This window comes from Brachycentrus maculatus, unplaced genomic scaffold (assembly GCF_059751285.1).
Source record: "Brachycentrus maculatus isolate JH-2025_06_01 unplaced genomic scaffold, ASM5975128v1 h1tg002388l, whole genome shotgun sequence".
NCBI lineage: Eukaryota > Metazoa > Arthropoda > Insecta > Trichoptera > Brachycentridae > Brachycentrus > Brachycentrus maculatus.
This window is the reverse complement of record NW_028282872.1, coordinates 2,287-21,456: the sequence shown is the minus strand read 5'-3', so window position 1 is coordinate 21,456 and position 19,170 is coordinate 2,287. Positions and strand designations below refer to the sequence as shown.

The following is a 19,170-nucleotide window of genomic DNA, read 5'->3' as shown; positions in this document are numbered from 1 at the left end:
TGGACCCATGTGCAGAACAAATAAAAGTGTCCTCGATATCATGCTCGCTTATTGAATTCTCCTCCAACGATTTAATCACATCTAAGGTTGGATGCTGATCAGCAGTAGCTATCAAGACCAAAGTCATCTACTCCAAGGGTAACATTTACGTACTCGAGCCCACCACACGCTTAAAATATTCAGCAAAGGCATACAAAATAATATATGTGGCACAAGGATGTAAACGATGGCCAGCCTTTAAGTAACCACTCTGCGTCTCGGACGCGAATCGCGAGTCCTAGTAGTCATAGCTACAACGAGCTCAGGGCCACTCATCTAAAATATGGGTTACCCTGTGCATTGTGCTACCAATGCGGCCGAAACTGCAAATGCCAAAAGAAGGGATAGTCCAACCAATGATAGATTTCGTATTATATTTTTCGATGCGTTGATTCATTGATCTTATTATTTCCCGATAAAATTCTAAGATAATATTGCCACTAATTCAGACAATGCAAAAGTAAGTATTGACAGTCGAACAGCTACTGGATGGGCTGGACCAATCTCACATTCTTGAAGCATACAACTCTGCTGAGAAGTAGCAACAGTAAAGATTGCATGCGCAGTTGTTGCTTTCGAACTAATCATATCCAGGAGGGCTGAAGAATTACTACTAAAGGGCTAAACAGCTGGTGAAAGACTCTGCCAATGACATCAACCCATATGAAGATTATATCGTGAGCACTCCTGATGGGGTGAAGCTTTCATACAACAAATAAAATCTGGATCGAGTCGAGCATTACGAGAAGTTGGGGATGAAATAGATTGAAGACACGGCCTTTGTGCTGGTCGCAGGGGGGCTCGGAGAGAGGTTGGGATACCCAGGGATTAAAATATAAATTCCATTTGATCTGGTCGCCCACAAAATGTTCATTCAGTACTACATATAATACATTTTGGCATTCCAAGACAAGTTTTGCACCAACGGAAAGAAGATTCCACTCCTGATCATGACATCTGGAGACACCAATGATTTGACCATCAAACTGTTGGAGTAAAACCAATACTTTGGCATGGACAAAGCGCAGCTCACCATCGCCAAACAGGAAAAGGTGCCTGCGATTCTTAACAGCGAGGCTCATTTCTCACTCATCAATAAAAAGGACAGCCTAGAACTCGAAACGAAGCCGCATGGGCATGGCGACATTCACACTATCCTTTACTTGAATGGAGTCGCCAAGAAGTGGCAAGAAGAAGGTAAGAAGTGGATTATCTTCTTCCAAGACACCAACCCCTTGGCTTTTCGATGCTTTTTGTCCTTGCTCGGAGTAACCGTTGAGAAGAACTTCGAGTTCAACTCGGTTTCAGTCAGTCGCAAGCCAAATGAGGCAGTTGGAGCCATCACGTCAATGATCCACAAGACAACCAAAAAATCTCTCACAATTAATGTCGAGTACAACCAACATACTAGCGTATTTAAGGAGGGTGAGATTATAGATGCTGAAGGCTTCAGCGTTTACCCAGGCAACATAAACTGCTTTGCTGTGAATGTGAAGAAATACAATGAAACCCTATCTCGCACAAAAGGAGCCATATGTAATAAAAATATAATATATAGCGTAATTTATCAACCCTAAGTATGCCGACGAGCACAAAAAAAAGTTTAAGGGTTCAGCCCGGCTGGAATGCATGATGCAGGACTATCCTAAACTTCTCGATAACTGTGATAATGTGGGCTACATCAGTGTTGATAAGGGCTACTGCTTCACCACACTCAAGAATGACCCTGCAACCGCTCAAGTCAAATATAAGCAAGGCCTGTCCTGCTAATCTGCTGGCTCGTGTGAAGCAGAGTTCTACTACTACAATCGAGAAATGTTGAGATTATGCGGGGCATAGATTTAAGAAGGAGAGAAACAAGAATTTGGAGGGATTCCCTTATCTCTATACCCAATGATATCGATCCACCCATCCTTCGCAACATGCATCACAGTAGCCTTTATCTAATTCAGGAAATGCGTAGTAAAGTTAAAAAATTGAAGATCAGCAAAAACAGTTCATTGGTGATTGGCTGCGATTGCGTGCTGGAAGATGTCGTTATTGATGGCCACTATGAAATCAAGGATATGAAAGGATAACATATCAAAGTCGAAGCTAATGCCAAAAATTACAAAGTCGTGAAGGATATCGAGGGAGACGCCCCTGCATATTTAAAGATCAGAGGGTATGATATTATCTGAATGATTGACAGTGGAATCTGCCATCGAGTTATTATTGTTCGAATGCGCATCGATGACGCAAATTATTTCTATATAATCATGACATCATACATAATTAATGGAAAAAGTGAAGATCGGCTGCCTTCATGGCTATGGAACCAATAAAAAATTCCTTGAAAAGCAAATGAAGAACTTCCGCAAGGATCTCAGCGCAGAGATCTAATTCATCTACTTGGAGAGTAATATCGTTGCCCCTAAGGGGTACATCCTCGACGAAAAGGTGTTGAGTCTGCTGGAAGGAGAGCCCAAAGGATGGGGCAAAATAGTGTCATATCGCCATGATCATGACTCCTATTTCGACAGCATGCTTGCCAATTTGAAGGAAGTAGTGTAGTCTGCATCTTCACAATATGATGGCTTGCTAGGTTTCTCGCAGGGAGGCTTCGTCACTTCTCTTTTGTTCCGACTGATCCAGCAAGGCCGTATTTCATGGAAATGCTTATAAAAACTAAAGTTCTGCATCATAGTTTCAGGGAATAGTTGGGCGTGGCGCAACATCGACACAAGCAAACCCATCGAGATACCCTCTTTGCATATTGTTTCTGAGGCTGACTTCCTCTTCAAAAAGTCAATATTCGCAACTCTTTAGTTTAAGAATCCTAAATTGCTATACCACAGTTTCGGGCATTCCTTTCCGAAGTTAGGAAGGGAGTAGACCAAGATATTCCTCAAATTTGTTCAAGATGCAATAAAATAATTCGAAGCTAAGCATTCACAGAAGCAGCTGCCGATACCAAAGTTATGATAATATACGATCTATGCTAGATTAAGTATGCGATGTGTTAGTATTACGGTGAGTATTATAGTGTGAGTATTATAGCTGAGTATTATAGTGTGAGTATCACAATAATGTTATAATGATTGCCGAAGACTTTCACAAATATTTTATAAAGGGTTCTGGAAGCTCAGGATGTCTACTCAAACAATAAAATGAGTCACAGTTAGAGGATGAGGAAGAGTTCATTGAGCTGGACTTCCGAAAAAATAATGAACAAATTGATAATATCGAAAGCTTATCACTATCAGGTTTATGTGCAGTAGTTCTCGATTAATCCGGCTCGGTCTTTAAGTATGGAACATTTAGCAAGTAAATAGTGACACAGCTGAAGCACGTCCCAACACCTACTAAAATTAGTCAGATTAGCTGTGGATGGGAGCACACTTTGCTCTGTTCGCAGCCGCTATAATCTTAAATGGTCAACATTTACGGATTGGGGTCAAATAAGAATGGATAATTAGGTGAAGGATGTCCGAAATAATTCATCAGCAAACAGCCTGCATTCATGTATGCATTAAAAGTGAGAAGACAAAAGGCTTCATTACTGTCTAAACATGGAATAACCTTACATGCCAGCTTCAGACAAAGCTACTGGAGCGATGGTACAAATTTATGGGGCTGTGGGCAAAGTAAATACTACTAATTATGCTAAAGGTCGAAAATGGACAGCATTCCGATCAAGAAGATCGGGGATTTCGAGAGCGTGTGCAAAATCAAAGGAGGCAAAAAGTACTGTATTGTGCTAGAGGACTCTGGGGATGTCTATGGAGTGGGGACAGATGAGTTCAGTGCGATGGTCTGCCACATCAAGAGCCCATCGAAGCGATTCGAAGAAGCTAAAGAATAACAGTTCGAGAAAGAAGAGAAACAATCTCATACAGTCTTGAAATCCTTCACTCTCATTAATCGTGGAGTGAAGGACGTTGAAAGCGGATGGACCCATCTCGTCTACTTAATGAACAACGGCAATGTACACACTTATGGCAGAAATAATCTTGGGCAGCTCGGCCATTAGTCAGTCGAAAACAGCCAGCAGCTGTCGAAGGAGGAAAATGATGAAATAAGCCAAGTGATCTTTCCATAGAAAATACAATCCATTGTCTGCGGAACATAGTTCACATTTGCCATAGGTTGCTCGAGTATGCTTTATGGATGGGGATGGAATTAGCACCGAAATATTGCTAATTAAAACGTCGCAACAATTGCGAAACCTATTGCTATTCAACTGCCAGCTCCTTACGAAAGAGTAACACAATGCATAACCTATCCTGCAATCACAATCATAAAGGTAAGCAAATGAAAGCTTGCTGGTGATATCTAACTTCGTGAGTTGTCCTATTTGATTTGGATTTCATATTAACTGCTTTCATATTCTTTTGTTTTACTACTGCATCTATAATGCAGGTTATTGTTATCTCATTTAATGATTCATAAATAATTAATAACTAACAATTATAAATTGGAGGCAAAAATGAAACAAAACAAGAAGACGAAAAAGGTAGCTACAAAAATGCAAAGATAAATGGATAACGTTAACTAACCATAATCTCCCAACGCGCCAGGGCCCGGTGAATCCGATTCAATGGATTCGAAGTAGCTCCAGCAGATGGAATAGTTTAACTCAGACCAGTCATGGGCTGAGCTGGATGAGCTGGAGCAACACTTATTCAATGGGAGTCATGAAGAAGAGACGCCTGAGACGCAGCTCAAAAAATCAAAGAAGAAAGACCAGAATTCGATCAAAATGCTGGAAATTCAGCACGAATAGAAATACCTCTAAAAGTTCAGGGAAACAAAACTCGTAGAGTACCATGATCCCCTGAAACCCCAAAAGCTAGCACTGTACGTAAAGAGAGTGATTCAGTCTTTGCAAGACGGCATAAACAACTCAGCCCCAATGAACCCGATCACCAAGTCGATGGGTATCAAGCCCGTCAAGATCTTGAACAAGTGGAAGGTAAACGAGGAGTTTCAGTGGTTCATCAACTACATCTAAAACGGGGTAATTCCGGAGTGTCTCAGAATAGAATTTGACAATTTTATGAAGGATGAAGGGGATTGGTAGCCATCCAAATAAAAAGAATAATAGGAGGAACCTTGATACTTGATTAGTTTATTCCCACTGAGCAGCTTATATTGATAAATGACGGTTCGCTACATTCACACCCGAGTACGACCATTAATATATATATATGGCATAATACAGTAGAACAGTATATCCCTTAAAGCATCAGATTTTGGGCATCTTTCATGATTGATTTTGCCCATTGAACACCATGGTGCAAATGTCGAGAATGAAAGAACGATAAAAATCCAAGAATGTGAGGCATTTTATTTTATTTGCAAACATTATTCCGAAATTATCGATGGCATCAGTTGCATTTGTTTATATCGCCCGCATGCATCCTCTGCAATGTGGCAGCTCAATTTAGCTTCACTTCATCTGACTTCAGTTATTATTGGGCATGATAATGAATAGCAAACTAATAATTTTACTAATAGTTTTAAGATCCATAATTAGCCGTTGATGAGAAACAGCATCGACTTTGAGCCCATGAGTGACCCTGACTAATTCTAATACGAACCAGCCAAAATGCCAATCACAAACGTCATCTCCATTCTGAAGCATATCCCCGCTGCCCGGAAGATCCTCGAAGGCCACAATTACGAGAAGCAGCATACTCACTGCAAATACACGGAATAACTAACATCCATACCTCACTGTCTTATACAGAAGAACGATGGCACGCAGCTGAATCGTCCTCCTCTCAGCAGTCGATTGATCAGCCTTGAAGCTGTTGCATTCGATCACAATGTCATGAAGCAACAAATAAAAGGGTTACTCTCGAGTGAGGGAGGTGATCAGGATTTTCTTGGTACGCTTTGGTCACTGTATAGTGGCAAAGAACCCTGCTATGCCAGGTTCGGCAACAAAATGCGCAAGAATAACTATGCGAACAATCTGATTCAAGTCAATGATGTCAATATTCAGCTCGGCCCACGCTTTAAGTCAGAGAAGCCCATAAAATAATAGCAGAGACCTCTGTCTCCGGAGAGTGTCCGATTCGAGTCGCATTTCGAATCGGGCAACTTACTCTACGCTTATCGCAAGGATATCAAGGACATAGAGACCTATGACCTGATCCTGCAAAACGATGTGAATAGCAGAGGCCACAACCAATGGTTTTTCTTCAAAATAATAAACTCAAAGAAACACAACAAAATCCGCATAAACATCATTAATTTAATAAAATCGGAATCGATGTTTAGTTATGGGATTAAGCCCCTGGTATTTTCAGAGCATAACTACAATGCCTCAAGAGTTAGCTGGTGCCACGCGGGAGATAAAGTCTGCTACTTTTAAAACGGGATCAGGCGTGAAAATAACTGCAAATCGTACTATACTCTTTCTTTCGAGTATTACTTCAAGTAGCCTGACCATGTACACTTTGCCCCGACTCATCCCTACACGCACACCCAACTGATAGCCTTCTGCGACACTATTATCAAAAATGACAGGTACAGCCCCATTTCAAGTGTCAAGCCCATTGCCGATACAGTCGCAGGGAATAAGATGAACATTGTGACTGTGAGCACTGGTAAGAGGGAACTGTAGAAGTGCAAAATTGTTTGGGTCCTCGCAAGGCAGCATCCTGGCGAAACTATCGGCAGCTTCATGGCCGAGGGAATGCTCGAATATCTGTTACAGCTTTATCATTCGTACGATACTCAAACTCACGTGCATATCCAAAATAACATGCAGGGCAGGTAGGCACAACTAACAGTCTTGGATGATTTGGTGTTCAAGATCATCCCCATGCTGAATATCGACGGGGTTGTGCATGGCAATACTCGCACCAGCATTACAGGCGTCGACCCCAACCGCATGTGGAAGAAAAGCGGGACCCGACTATGTCCGGAAGTAGTAGCCATCAAAAATCTGATTCTTGCAGCAAAGAGCCAGACTTCAATGATCCTGGACCTCCATTCTCATTCTAAAAAGTCGGGCTGCTTTTTCTATGGCAACACGTTCAAGAACAACCCTCGAGCTTCGAAGCTCTTCCCGTCTCTGGTGTGTGAAGCTGACAAAAAAGAAAGGTTCTCCCTGAAAAACTGTCGATACAGAGGCGGGTACTAAACAACAGCCCGAAGCTACCTGTTTTCGCAGCTAGAATAGCAAGCCCAGGTCTACACGGTGGAATGCTCGATGCTAGGATACCTAAAGAACAACCGAATTATTGAGTACACAGTGGCAGACTACCACGAAATGGGCAAGATCATCTTGGAGACTTTCATAAAGCTCGAGCAGGATAAGCTTGTGAGGCAGGAACAGTCGATCATCGAATAGATTTCTGAGAGGGTGAGCTTCGATCAGTGCGATATTTAGTCAGCGAGAAGCTAGAGTGATCTCAGCGAGGAGGAGTATGAAGAAATTGTGCAGAAGAGGGTTAAAAAGATGCTGCGAAAGATCAAGAATAACAACGAAAGTTTACTCTCCAGGCCTAAGAATATCGAGGCTTCGAAACCGAAGAATGTGACCATAAAGCTGCCAAATCAAAACAGCGCGGCAAGAGGAAAATCAGCCGGCGACTACAAATCCCCACGCTCAGCGGCCCAGGGCAAGAATGACTACAAGAAGAGACTTCATGACATCTCAGTGAATGCTTATCTGAAATAAAACAATCAAAGGCATAAAGCTGATGAAAGCAAGAACTAGGATAAGAGCAATAATGATGTCAAGAAGCTGGCGCATGTATTAGAGCAGAAAAACGGCAATCAGCCGAAATCACTACCCCTGAAAATACCCAGATTATCAACCAGCATCAAAACAAAAAAATACATCAACACATCAGCTAACAATTAAAATAGCGAGAGTGCCCCTACCTCCAAGCTGGTCACAAAATCCCAACTGCTCAAGTAAAAGATCAGGACCTACACATAGTCTCATTTCCTCATGAATAAAATCAACAGCAACGGCGACGAGGAGAAGTCAAAAGTCATTTAACCTGCATGGGAGCATGCCAATAATGATGCAGAAACACAAGTCAGAGAATAAAATATCAAGCTGGAGAGCACAGTCAATCGGATATCTCTCAAAATCCGCAGCAAAGCCAACAACCAACAGGCAGCAGAAGAGAAAGTGCTATGCATTGTAGGCAATTCTTTAGAAGATGAGTCTGTGGAAGCTTATCAGAATGAGATAGGCATACAGACTGCCCCATAAATGATCTCATTTGCATTGGGAAAGAAGGTAGATAATGCTGAGCAAGGCAAATCTATAACTGTGGTCAAAGCCTTCATGCAGATTGACGAAAATAATTCAGGGTTTAATGCACATCGACGGCAATTGGCTCCACTCGCCCCTCACAAGACTAATCTGCTGAAACACTGATTCATAAATAATATCCTACTACTAATATCATATAGCCTCGCTGGTCTACAAGTGAGCCATGATTCATCCCTCTTATAATATATACTAATGAGTTCGAAAGTCAACCCGAAAATATACATGGATATACAGATCGGGGCCAAAGGAGCGGGCCGAATCATATTTGAGTTATTCGTCGACTTCACTCCTAAGACCACTGAGAATTTCAGAGGACTGTGCACAGGCGATTACCAAGCATCCGACAAGACCAAACTCAGCTATCAAAATTGTAGGTTTCATCGGATAGTCGACGGTTTTGTCATCCAGGGCGGAGACATCACTCATGGCAACGGTACCGGAGGGCAGTCCATTTACGGTCGAGTCTTCAACGATTAAAGTTTCGCTCGAAAACATTCCTGCGCAGGGCTTCTTTCGATGGCTAATTGCGGCAGAAACACCAACTCGAGCCAATTTTTTATCACGCTCAAGCCATGCCCGCACTTAGACGATAAGCATGTAGTGTTTGGGCAAGTAATTGATGGCATGTAAGTTGTAAAGCAAATCGCCAAGGTGCCAATCGACAAGAAGGACAAGCCCAAGATACCAGTGATTATAGTAGGATGTGGAGAGATCGGGGATTTCAAAAGTTTCTTGACCTTCGATCCCTTCCAGAAATCAGCACAGGAAAAAATAAGGGCCAAGCGGGAATAAATCATAAAGGACCAGCACTTAATGAGAAAACTTCTGTCGGAGGGAATCGACCCCAACGAAGCATACAACTACAAACGCAAACTCTAGAAATGCGAAAAAGACCTAAATGAACTGCTGAAATAATAGAAGCTGCTAAAATTTGAAGCGTAGGAGCGCAAAAACAATGGATAAAATAGTCCGGAGAAGGAAGATAATGAAGAAGAAGTAGATAACCATATAGACATCTCAGAGAAACTGAAAGCCAGAATGGGATAACAAAATGTGGATCGGCTCCTTGAAATACGCATGAAGATAAACGAGGCCAAAGTTCAGAATTCAAAGGCTGCAATCGATGAGGACATCAGAGAAAACGATATGCATTACAAGAAACTCATAAAAAGGCAGGACTATCTCGAAAAACGGTAACGATCAGAAAAGTAACTGGCAGCAAAGGGGCTCGATGAGAGCAAACTATATCTCAATCGAAATACTCTCAAGAAGGAGAGATAAGCCAAACAAGACCAGAACTTTGGATGGAACGTTTTCGGGGAAGACGCCTATTTTAAAGCATATGATCGTCGTTGCGAAAAGCTGTCATTCGATAAATAAAAATATGCCAAACAGATGTAGAACCCACAGGAGGCTCTCCTGATTTCCAACAAGCCGACCGAGTAAGCATTGAATAAAATGGTGGAGAACCTGCACAAAGAGTAATTGTTATTGTAATCATAGATAACTGAAGAGGAACGAGTTCAGCCGACGGAGAGTATATGATGAAGACGAGCAAGTAACTTACATTAACGAGAGGAACAGGGTGTACAATAAGAAGCTGGATCGTTCGTTTGGTAATTATACTGCAAAAATAAAGACCGCCTTAGAAATGAATAACCAAAAATGATGCAATTATTGTTATAATATATCCCTGTAGTCGTCATGCTTTTTGCTATTAAAATTATTGGCTCAGAGAAGTGCTCGGGAAATTTGTCAAATTGCTTATATCGATATAAATCAAATGAAAAGAAATTTAGGTATAGTTCGTAACAAGAGCGCTTTGCTGACTTAATCAAAGCAAAAACTACTAAAGAAGAAGACCAGGTTTCAGTCTAGCCATAAGACTGACGAATCGTTTGCGACATGTAACTCTCCTAAGATCAAACCATAGATACTCCAGAGTATTCTTAGGCGATCACCACCGAATCTTCAGTAAACTCAATCAAAGACGACTCCCCTTTCAGATAATTTTACGAAAATGCTAAGGAGAAACTTCAATCCGTTGTCTAAATTCGTATACTGCTCCTTTACTTAGAAAAAAAGATGTCAGCGCAGTCCAAAGCCAGGCTCAGTTCCTTCAAGGAGAAGGATAATTAGAGATATGACCAGAACATTTCTAAGCTCGCATGCGAAGCCACCAACGTATACTATTTCATAAGCCTTAGCTGCTGTTGCAAGCGTAAAAATGTTTGAAATAAATGTCCTCACTTGAAACGAAGAGCGATTTCGACCGGAAGTGTAAGCATTTTGCTCATATTTTAGTGGTTATCAATATGAGTACATCTCTGGCTCAGGAAATTCGGGAAGTGTCGAGGAATCTCAGGCAGCAATAGAAGCAGTACTTTGATACGATTCGATCCTACGAAAAGAATACGAAGAATACGGCAATCGAACTTTCAGGGGAGCAGAAATTGATGATGTCGAAGATATTTGAAGAGTAAGAAATGCAGCAGGAGGAGTCAGTCGACCTGCAAAATAAACAAATAGACGAGCTAGTGCAATCCATCAACAAACTATCAACTATCTATAAAGAACTTAACAGTTTGGTCATCGAGCAGGGATCCTTGGTGGATCGGATTGACGTGAACATCGAAGCAACACTTCAACACACGAAACAAGCTGTCGTGCATTTATAAGCTGCGGATGAGGTTGCAACGAGCCCCTTTGCTGATAAGTTGGTAAAGATGATGGCATTAATGATCATAGTTATGGCTGTCATCTTGGGATTGAAATGGTCCAATTGAGACAGAAACGACTTACCATAGATTATCTCATGTTATATAAATATTTAATTTATAATGCTTCACTTTATTTATGGGACTACACCTTTATCCAGGTTGACCAGGCTTACCAGGCTTACGAGCTCGCAATCAAGATCTCCGCATTGGTTAAGCTACATATTTCAAATTAAATAAATGCTGACTCGTATTTTGATATGATGCCTGAGTTTGTTTTATATTATTTGTTAATGTTGTTCCATCATGCAATTACGAACTCATGATCAATAGAAGCGTATTTAAAAGCTGATCAATTTTATACATTTATCATTTGTGCGTGCGTGACGAGTACTCCCCAGGAATTAAACCATCATTTGGGAATACTCACAATCATAATTTAGTGGCTATTCAAAAGGACGAGTGGTTTTAGTTTGTTTTTTTGGAATATAAGTGGATGTTATCATTGAAGGCATTTGATTTGATTTAACTTCGTGAAGGCTCATGTGAAGGTTCACGTGAAAGAAGAGGAGATCGGTACTTCCAAACTTGGCGATGCTTTTGATTGCTCGTTGGCCATATTGTCAAGGAAATAAGAGACCCAATTTCACTGCTTTAATATTAAATAAGTGAAGGTGGCGAAATGATTGAATATTATTGAAATTAGTCTGGTTTCAGTCGTTGGGATGTTTGAAGTGAGAAATAGCGGAAATCGACTGGATTGAAAATTCCGATAATTGATCATTTTTTAGCATCTGTTACAGAAATGATTCATAACAATAAGAAGCAGCGCAAATGAAAATACCAAGCCGCTCCAAATATTCACAAGAAATCATGCCATAATCTATTGAATTAATGTGATTTATCATTCTATGATTTTATTTTTGTTGGCCATCGTCTTCTTGATGTTCCTTAATATCTCCTCGATATCCCTCAATGAGCCAAAGAACTCGGTTCTGCTCTTATAGCTTATATTACGCTTAAGGCTGACAGTCAGAATGTGGGAATAGCCTCCAATCTGTGTGAATTTCCTGAAGAGGACACGCAGCACATAGTTGCATTCAGTTTCGCCAAAATATATCTGGGCAAATTCATTGCGATTGACATAATTCATAAATTTTGGCATGCTTTACCGGACCTGTTGGAGGAATGAGTCAAAATCGAGCTAAAGTTTTCGGCAGTTTTTTATTTTGTTAAACTCTTACGCCACCAGCCGGCTAAAGGCTTTTCCGGACAATAATCTGAGAAACGCTCGAAATATGTTCGAGTATTGGTTTCGACCTTTCAATTGCACTCTTGTTCGGGTTTTTCTTTGCTCATAAACGTAGTAAGTTGGATCTTTCTGCTCGGAACCCCTTTATTCCTCAATTTTTTTGCTGATAAAATTCTCAAATTATATGCTTCTTTCAATTGCCTTGCCTCTGCTGGATAAAGAGGCTTCCGATTGCGGTGCAAAGCTTTAGTGAGGAGTAATCTGAAGCGGAAACAGCTCCTTCGGGAGCTGGTAAAGCGAGAAGCATTGTTGGTCAGCAAACTGAGTATTAGGGGAATTCAAAGTAGCTACTTCACAATAGGGAATAAGCCCAATTTGAAAGTAGCAGCCGTATGAAAATAATGGAATTTGGCCTTAATTCATAACTGCTGTGAATTTATCTTCTGGCAATCCAATAATCAATTAAATATTCAATTCGACTAGCGACCCCGATTTGGCTAAATTTGATAAGAGAAAATTTTAACTCAATCAGCCATCAAATGTAGAGTACAATACACTTCGAAAACTGAATGAAGATGATCAGAATTCCAATTCATTAGATTTGAAAGGAGATTTATTCTATATTATTTTATATACAAAAACATAAGAAACCGTACTGATTTGAAGCAAACTATTTAAATTTTATGCTTATGGCTAAAAAACTGTGAATAGTTACTTCCAAACCTACTGATCTATGAATACGACCCTTCCGAATGATTATTTAAATGGTCATAGGGTTTTTTACTGGAAAACATTAAAATGGATAGAAAAAAACCGGCGAGTCGGAATAACAAACTTCTTGTCAGTCCTAGTTTCATACAACACTTATAATTATCAAATTACCCATATTTGTGACAGTTTATGCCTTAGTTGGTTTATAACTTTAAATTATATAAACTGCAGGCAATATCAACAACGGATTAAGTTTTGATCCATTTGTACTTAAATAGGGAATGAAAGTAGGGCCATCTGATCCTGCATCTGAAGCGTAGCAGTGAAGAATAGTATATTTGTTATTTTCAAGGAAATTGAATTTATGTTCAAAGAAGCATAAGGACACTGCCAAACCTATTGACTTTATTAGCGTTCATTAATTGCACTTTCTAAATTTATTCTGAAGGTGATCTCATTGAAATTGTGTCTAATATTTTCACATGAATTTATTCGTTGCTTCAATACATTAATTATTGCAGGAAAGTATCCTTTTGAGACATTGCACTTTGATTATGAAGGAGTATCACCAATTAAATAAGTAGTTTAACTTTAGTGAGCCTCGCAATGGTCAAAACATTGAAAGAATTCCTTTAAAAGAAAGAAAGGTGACGAGAATCAACATGTCAATTGGCATTCAGCACACATATCATGTATCTAATTTAGGCTGTATAGTTTCTTGAGTGCTGTAATGCGCGTGAGGGTTAGAAGTGCGAGACGCATATATTTAGTACAATATTGCGAAACCAATTAAAATCAAACATGAGAGGTCCATGTGCAGATAATTCATTTAAGATTAGCGAAATCAGCCATGTACAACTTCGAATTAGCCAGCAAATCTCGATAAAAGCAATATCATACCTCAATCAATAATTATTCGAGATGAATGATGAATAATAAATAATAGCAATAATACAAATTGAATATAATGCATTCGTCATTCATATGCTATCTGACAGTCAAAAGCTAAGTAGATTATTTATCATTTACGGTATCTTGTTCCTATATAATAATTAAAGATGAAGTTCATTGCCATTGCTATGCTTGCTGTTGTGGGATTCGCTCGATTCAGAGATGACAACTGCCCGGAGAGTAGACAGATTGCCTGTGTTGATGACATTCGGCTTGCCTATATACCTTGCAAAAAGGCTGCCGATTCTGGAACATCAGATTACATTGCTGACTTACAATGCCTCAAATATTTTAACAAAATGAAACCCGAATGTTGGCCTTGCATCTGCATGGTTGCCCATATGGATAATGTGCAGATCAAAGGATGCTGATTGATTTCTCTTAAACATCATTAAATTCGTTTATTCATTCCTATTCAATAAAGATTAAGGCCTTATTTATGCCAAGCTTGGCCATTCTTACTATCTCTTGACTCATCCCATTTCGGGGAGGGAGGAAGTTGTTTAAAGCGAGTATCATGCAAAGCACTGACTCCTAAGTAATAAAAGCACATACATGAGCTCCCACATATCTACCGCTATTGCTGCGCTGTTACTGTCGCTGCCACTGGAGATCTGTGAGTCCCATGAACGAATATGAGGGATTATTGAATATGGCAACATTAAAATAGAAGAGGATTATCGATCAAAATAGGGGAGGGTAAATAAAAATTAAAAATAAAGGTAGCCACGGCCAATATCTGGTATAATGAGAATAAATCAGCCCAACATCCACTCGACCATATGCAACAGTTTCATGATCCGTTTCCCATTTCCTGAAAATACTCCTCAATAGTTTTGCTGTTGCCCATAAATATCTTTCCTGAACACACCCTTCCCTTTTAGGTTTTGGCAGCTGGATTCTAAATGTTTCCACTCATTTGCTGATTGTTGGTATTCTGCCTCTACTTCGAGTTGCTCATTTCCTCAAAGTATTCACTGATTGATTTACCACATCCCCAACTTCTGAAATCTCGGCTCTCCTACTATTCAATGATGGGCTTCATTTTTTTGCCCTTCTTCATTCCCTTATCCTTTTCCTTCGATCTACTTTCTGCTTTGTCCTTGGATTTCGACTTCGATTTTGGTGGTTCGCTTACTTTGGTGAACTACCCCCCGCATGTTCTCTTATGCTATTTAAACCAATGGTCTGCAGACTGCGGTTTCCGATTCATTGCCCTCTTCACATACCCGAAGTATGGCGGCCGATTCGCGCAGACCCCGTCACATTTCCAAACATGCTGTCGATAAAACTATACTTCTTCTTTGAAGTTGTGGTAGATGGACAAGTTTAACCCGGTCACTGAGTTTATGTGATGCATAATTTCGAGAAAAGCAGGGCCATGCCCTCCATTAAGACTGCCCCCTCGTAAATCAGTGATAAAGAGATATGCGTGAATCATCTAATGAAGCAAAGTTTCCTTCAACTCGTTGGCTGTCCTGAATTTGAGGAGAGGCTCTGAGAGTGCGATCGTGCTGGAGCCAAACCCTTAATATTTACAAGTCCCCGCGCACAACGTCATTCTTTTGGTCCATTTGACTGTACACCTTTCCAGTTTGCCTTCGAAGAAGAATTGGTTATAAAACTGAAAGAATTAGTGAACGTCGACTGGCTCGCTGGGGTCATCACTTTTAAAATATTTGCCGTTCATACTTTTATATGAATCATAAGACGCAAATTTACTAACTTATTCTAAATTAATAGGCCTGTTACAACAATGGCACTTTGAGGATTTGGAATAAGGTGTTATATTAACTTAAAATCATGCAAATTTAGCTAATTCTACAGAAACTGTAGGTCGACAAATGTGAGAATTTTCCAAAGTTGAAGATCAGAGTCAAAGTAACAGTCTCATAATTAAAGTTAAGCGATGTGGTGCAGTTCTCGAGTGCTGAGCAGGTTCATGTCGGAAACATTTATTCCTTTCTTGAAAAGAACTCGGTTGTTCTCGAATCGACACCAATTAGCTACATCTCGATCGAAATTCTGGCCAATCAGAAAGTGATTGCGAGCAAAACTCTTTTTCTGAGCGAGGCAGTAACTTGAGTTTATAACAATTAGGCGAAAAACGATAAAATGCTCATTTACGAAAACTCGAATAACTAAATTGTTTTCAAACTCTACTACAGTCTGGTTGTGATTGCCACTAAACCAGACAATTCTTATGTTCCACTGAAGTCAAGGTTGAAACGGACATCCTCAATCGAAGAGAAGCCAGCACACTTGAACAGCGAAGCTGGCAAAATTGAAATATTGAAAATGGGTGTGCTTATGTACAATTTTGCCCAAAGGCTAGACCCCACTATAAAAATGATGAGCCAAATCAAAGCACTGATCAAATGGTCGAGACCTGCAATAACCTTTTCGTTGGGGGTTTTGCTCACATTTTTTGTATTATACCCGAAGCTCAGTATGGGCCTTTGCAGTTTAGGCTTGCTATTCGGCTGCAATTTCTTCATACGCGTCCTCAACGACTACCAAACCGAAGAGGACGTGTCGAAAAGGATACTGATTCCGGCCGAGAATTTTGTATTTCTGCAATATAACATGCAAAAATATTGTAACCTTTTTGACGAATTCAACAATTTCTTGCGGTCTGAGGATCGCGCAACCATTATTACCCTTATTAAGATCGTGAGTAAAATGGGGATGATACTCTTGTTACTCTAGCTACTGTTGCCTTTGGATATACTGCTGGTCATCGGAATATGGGTCTGCTTGTTCATGTTCTCGCCAGCGTGCAAGAAAACCTTCTCGTCTGTTCCTCCGGCCCTCGTTTCCATCAACAATTACATCGACCACAGCCTAAACAAGGTGGGGAGCAGCTCAATCGGGGCTCTCTTCAAGGGGAAGGATAACTCGAAGATTATTTAAATCACAAAGCAGTTTTATATTTACGAGAACCAGAGATGGTGGGTTGGGAGGAAGTGGATGTCTACTCACTGGTCTGATTAATAAAAGTAACTGCATTTGCTCGCACGTAAGAATGCTCCTGAGGGCTGGTCTTGGATTGAAGACTGGCAAATCCACTACTCCTAGGAAACCGATTCCGAAGGTTATGAATATTCGCATGATCTCCTCAAGTAGTACACATCCTCGAAGGCCCTAAAGACACTTCGAAGACGGAAATGGACCAGGAGATGCATCAGACAGTTTTAATTAGAAAAATCAAATTCCACTCATATGCAGCAGAGGATAAACAGCCAAAAGTTGTAATGATGCTTCGTAGTGTAATTATAATCATCGCAGTCATATTAAGTTATTGCGATTATTTAGAGTTAATATTGGATGAGCATGATAGTAAATGGGGGCTTTGAGAAGGATAGCAAATAGAAATTTAAAGAACGAATCGAACAAAACAGCCGCATAATTTCCTTAATCCGATCAAAAATGAGTCCTAGAAGACCATCAGTACCTCTATATTGACTTAAGGATGTGAAATTGCCGACGACACTGACGAGCACTACGAAATAAAATGTAGCTCCCGTTATCGTTCGCCTGCCTAATATCAAGCAAAGGCTGTAGAACATGGAAATAGTGCAGGACTAAATCGATTCCTTTCAGCTGCATAAGCATCCGTTGGTGGAAAAAGCGCAACTCTTCCTGAAAAGATAGAAGAAATTGCAATTATCGCTTCACAACTCCAGCCAAGCCGAAACAGCAACCCCCAGTGAAAGCATCGATTTGGCCAAATTCATCAGTATATTCAACTATAGTTCGGAGGCCCACGACGACATGTCGCAGATGAAGAAAGAAATGTCAATGTACGGCGTCGACAAAAACAACAATCATACGGTAATCTCGTTCGATGGATGTTCAGATAAAGAGCTCACTGATGAGGAGGCCAAGCTCTTCAATGCAAAATTAAGGCAGAAGTTCAACCATCGCAAGTTAATTGAAATCCATAGAAAACACTGAAGAAAATCTATCTTTTATTCATTATTGATTATCATGCCTCAAGTGTGAGACTGCCATCACTCAATTTCAGCAGAGTTAATTGTTTCATAAGAGCGAGATGAGAGATAAAAATTGAGATTGATATGAATAAGGAAGACTAAGCTTCGCCTTATTCATTGCAGTAATATGAAAAATATAAAATAATAAGGACTCATTCATAGATATTGAGATTTAAGATCCTCGGCACTATTTTATTGTCAATAAATTATCGGTATCAATCACTCATTCCTTGCATCATGTACAGAGGCACACCCTACATCAACAAACATCTCAGGCTGCGAGAATAGCTTCGAAGCAGAGACAGCCACTTGAGAAACCTCTCCGAAATTCGGCCAATCACATCCACTACCTTCTCCTGCAACCCCAATAATGAGCCCATTCAAATGAACAAGCGCAAAGGATAAATGAAGCGATTAGAGAGGCAGCTCGAAATCGAGAGAGATAACACGATCATGCTGTCAAAGATATCCAGCATCATGGATAAGACGAAGCATGCAAGCACTATCCAGCCCAAGAGTAAACACTAAAGCAGAAGCAATCGAAGCCTCAACTCTTCATTCCGCAAACAATAACTAGACTTCATCGATTTGGAAAATGTGAAGCTGCTGCAGAGATTAGAAGACAGGAGATCTTTCTACGAGAGAGAGAAACTGGAGAGAAACTGGGCAGCCAACAGAAACATCAGCAAAAACATATCATATTTAGCCTATCCGGAGGCGTGCAAACTGACCAGCGCCAAAGCGACCAGCAGCAAATGTAAATATCGGAGCCATAAGAGCAGCACCAGCACCATTGAGCGTCAACCGAATACTATTACAATAGGCGGGCAGGTCTATACCGAAGACACCAATTACAGCAAGAGCATCTGCCAGAGAGGCAAAGACGTGAATAAATGCATGAATGTCAACATTAAGAAGATCATTAAGATCATGGATGAGAATAACCCAGAACACACCAAAGACAGCACCGCAACACACTTAGAAGCGATGGTATCCAAATTTATCGACTCCAATCAATAGAATACTGCCAGCAAATAGCTCAATTAGACACATTACCATCCAGGAACTCTCCAGCAACAACTCCCATAAATCGAAGGGGCTTCTGCTGCTCATAGTAGCAGCAATCCAAATACAAATGGCGATGATTATCTCAACAAACATGATGATTCGGGTGCACACGATCATGATAATACAAAGAACAATGAATAAAATATCTGCATG

At 40.3% G+C, this 19,170-nt stretch overlaps 1 protein-coding gene across 1 annotated transcript; it reads left to right on the top strand.

The window, feature by feature from the left end:
- The first annotated feature begins 1,052 nt into the window (after positions 1–1,052).
- Positions 1,053–1,809, top strand: LOC148298193 (uncharacterized). Its single transcript, XM_088277054.1, has 2 exons — positions 1,053–1,464; positions 1,655–1,809. Exons 1-2 carry the CDS (start codon positions 1,053–1,055, stop codon positions 1,807–1,809), a joined length of 567 nt encoding a protein of 188 aa, XP_088133180.1.
- Positions 1,810–19,170: the final 17,361 nt, after the last annotated feature.

Excerpts from the sequence above, each read along its gene's own strand:
- LOC148298193 (XM_088277054.1), top strand. The coding sequence starts at position 1,053 with ATGGACAAAGCGCAGCTCACCATCGCCAAACAGGAAAAGGTGCCTGCG. Across the intron at positions 1,465-1,654 it reads TACTAGCGTATTTAAGGAGG|CCCGGCTGGAATGCATGATG; the intron begins GTGAGATTATAG and ends TTAAGGGTTCAG.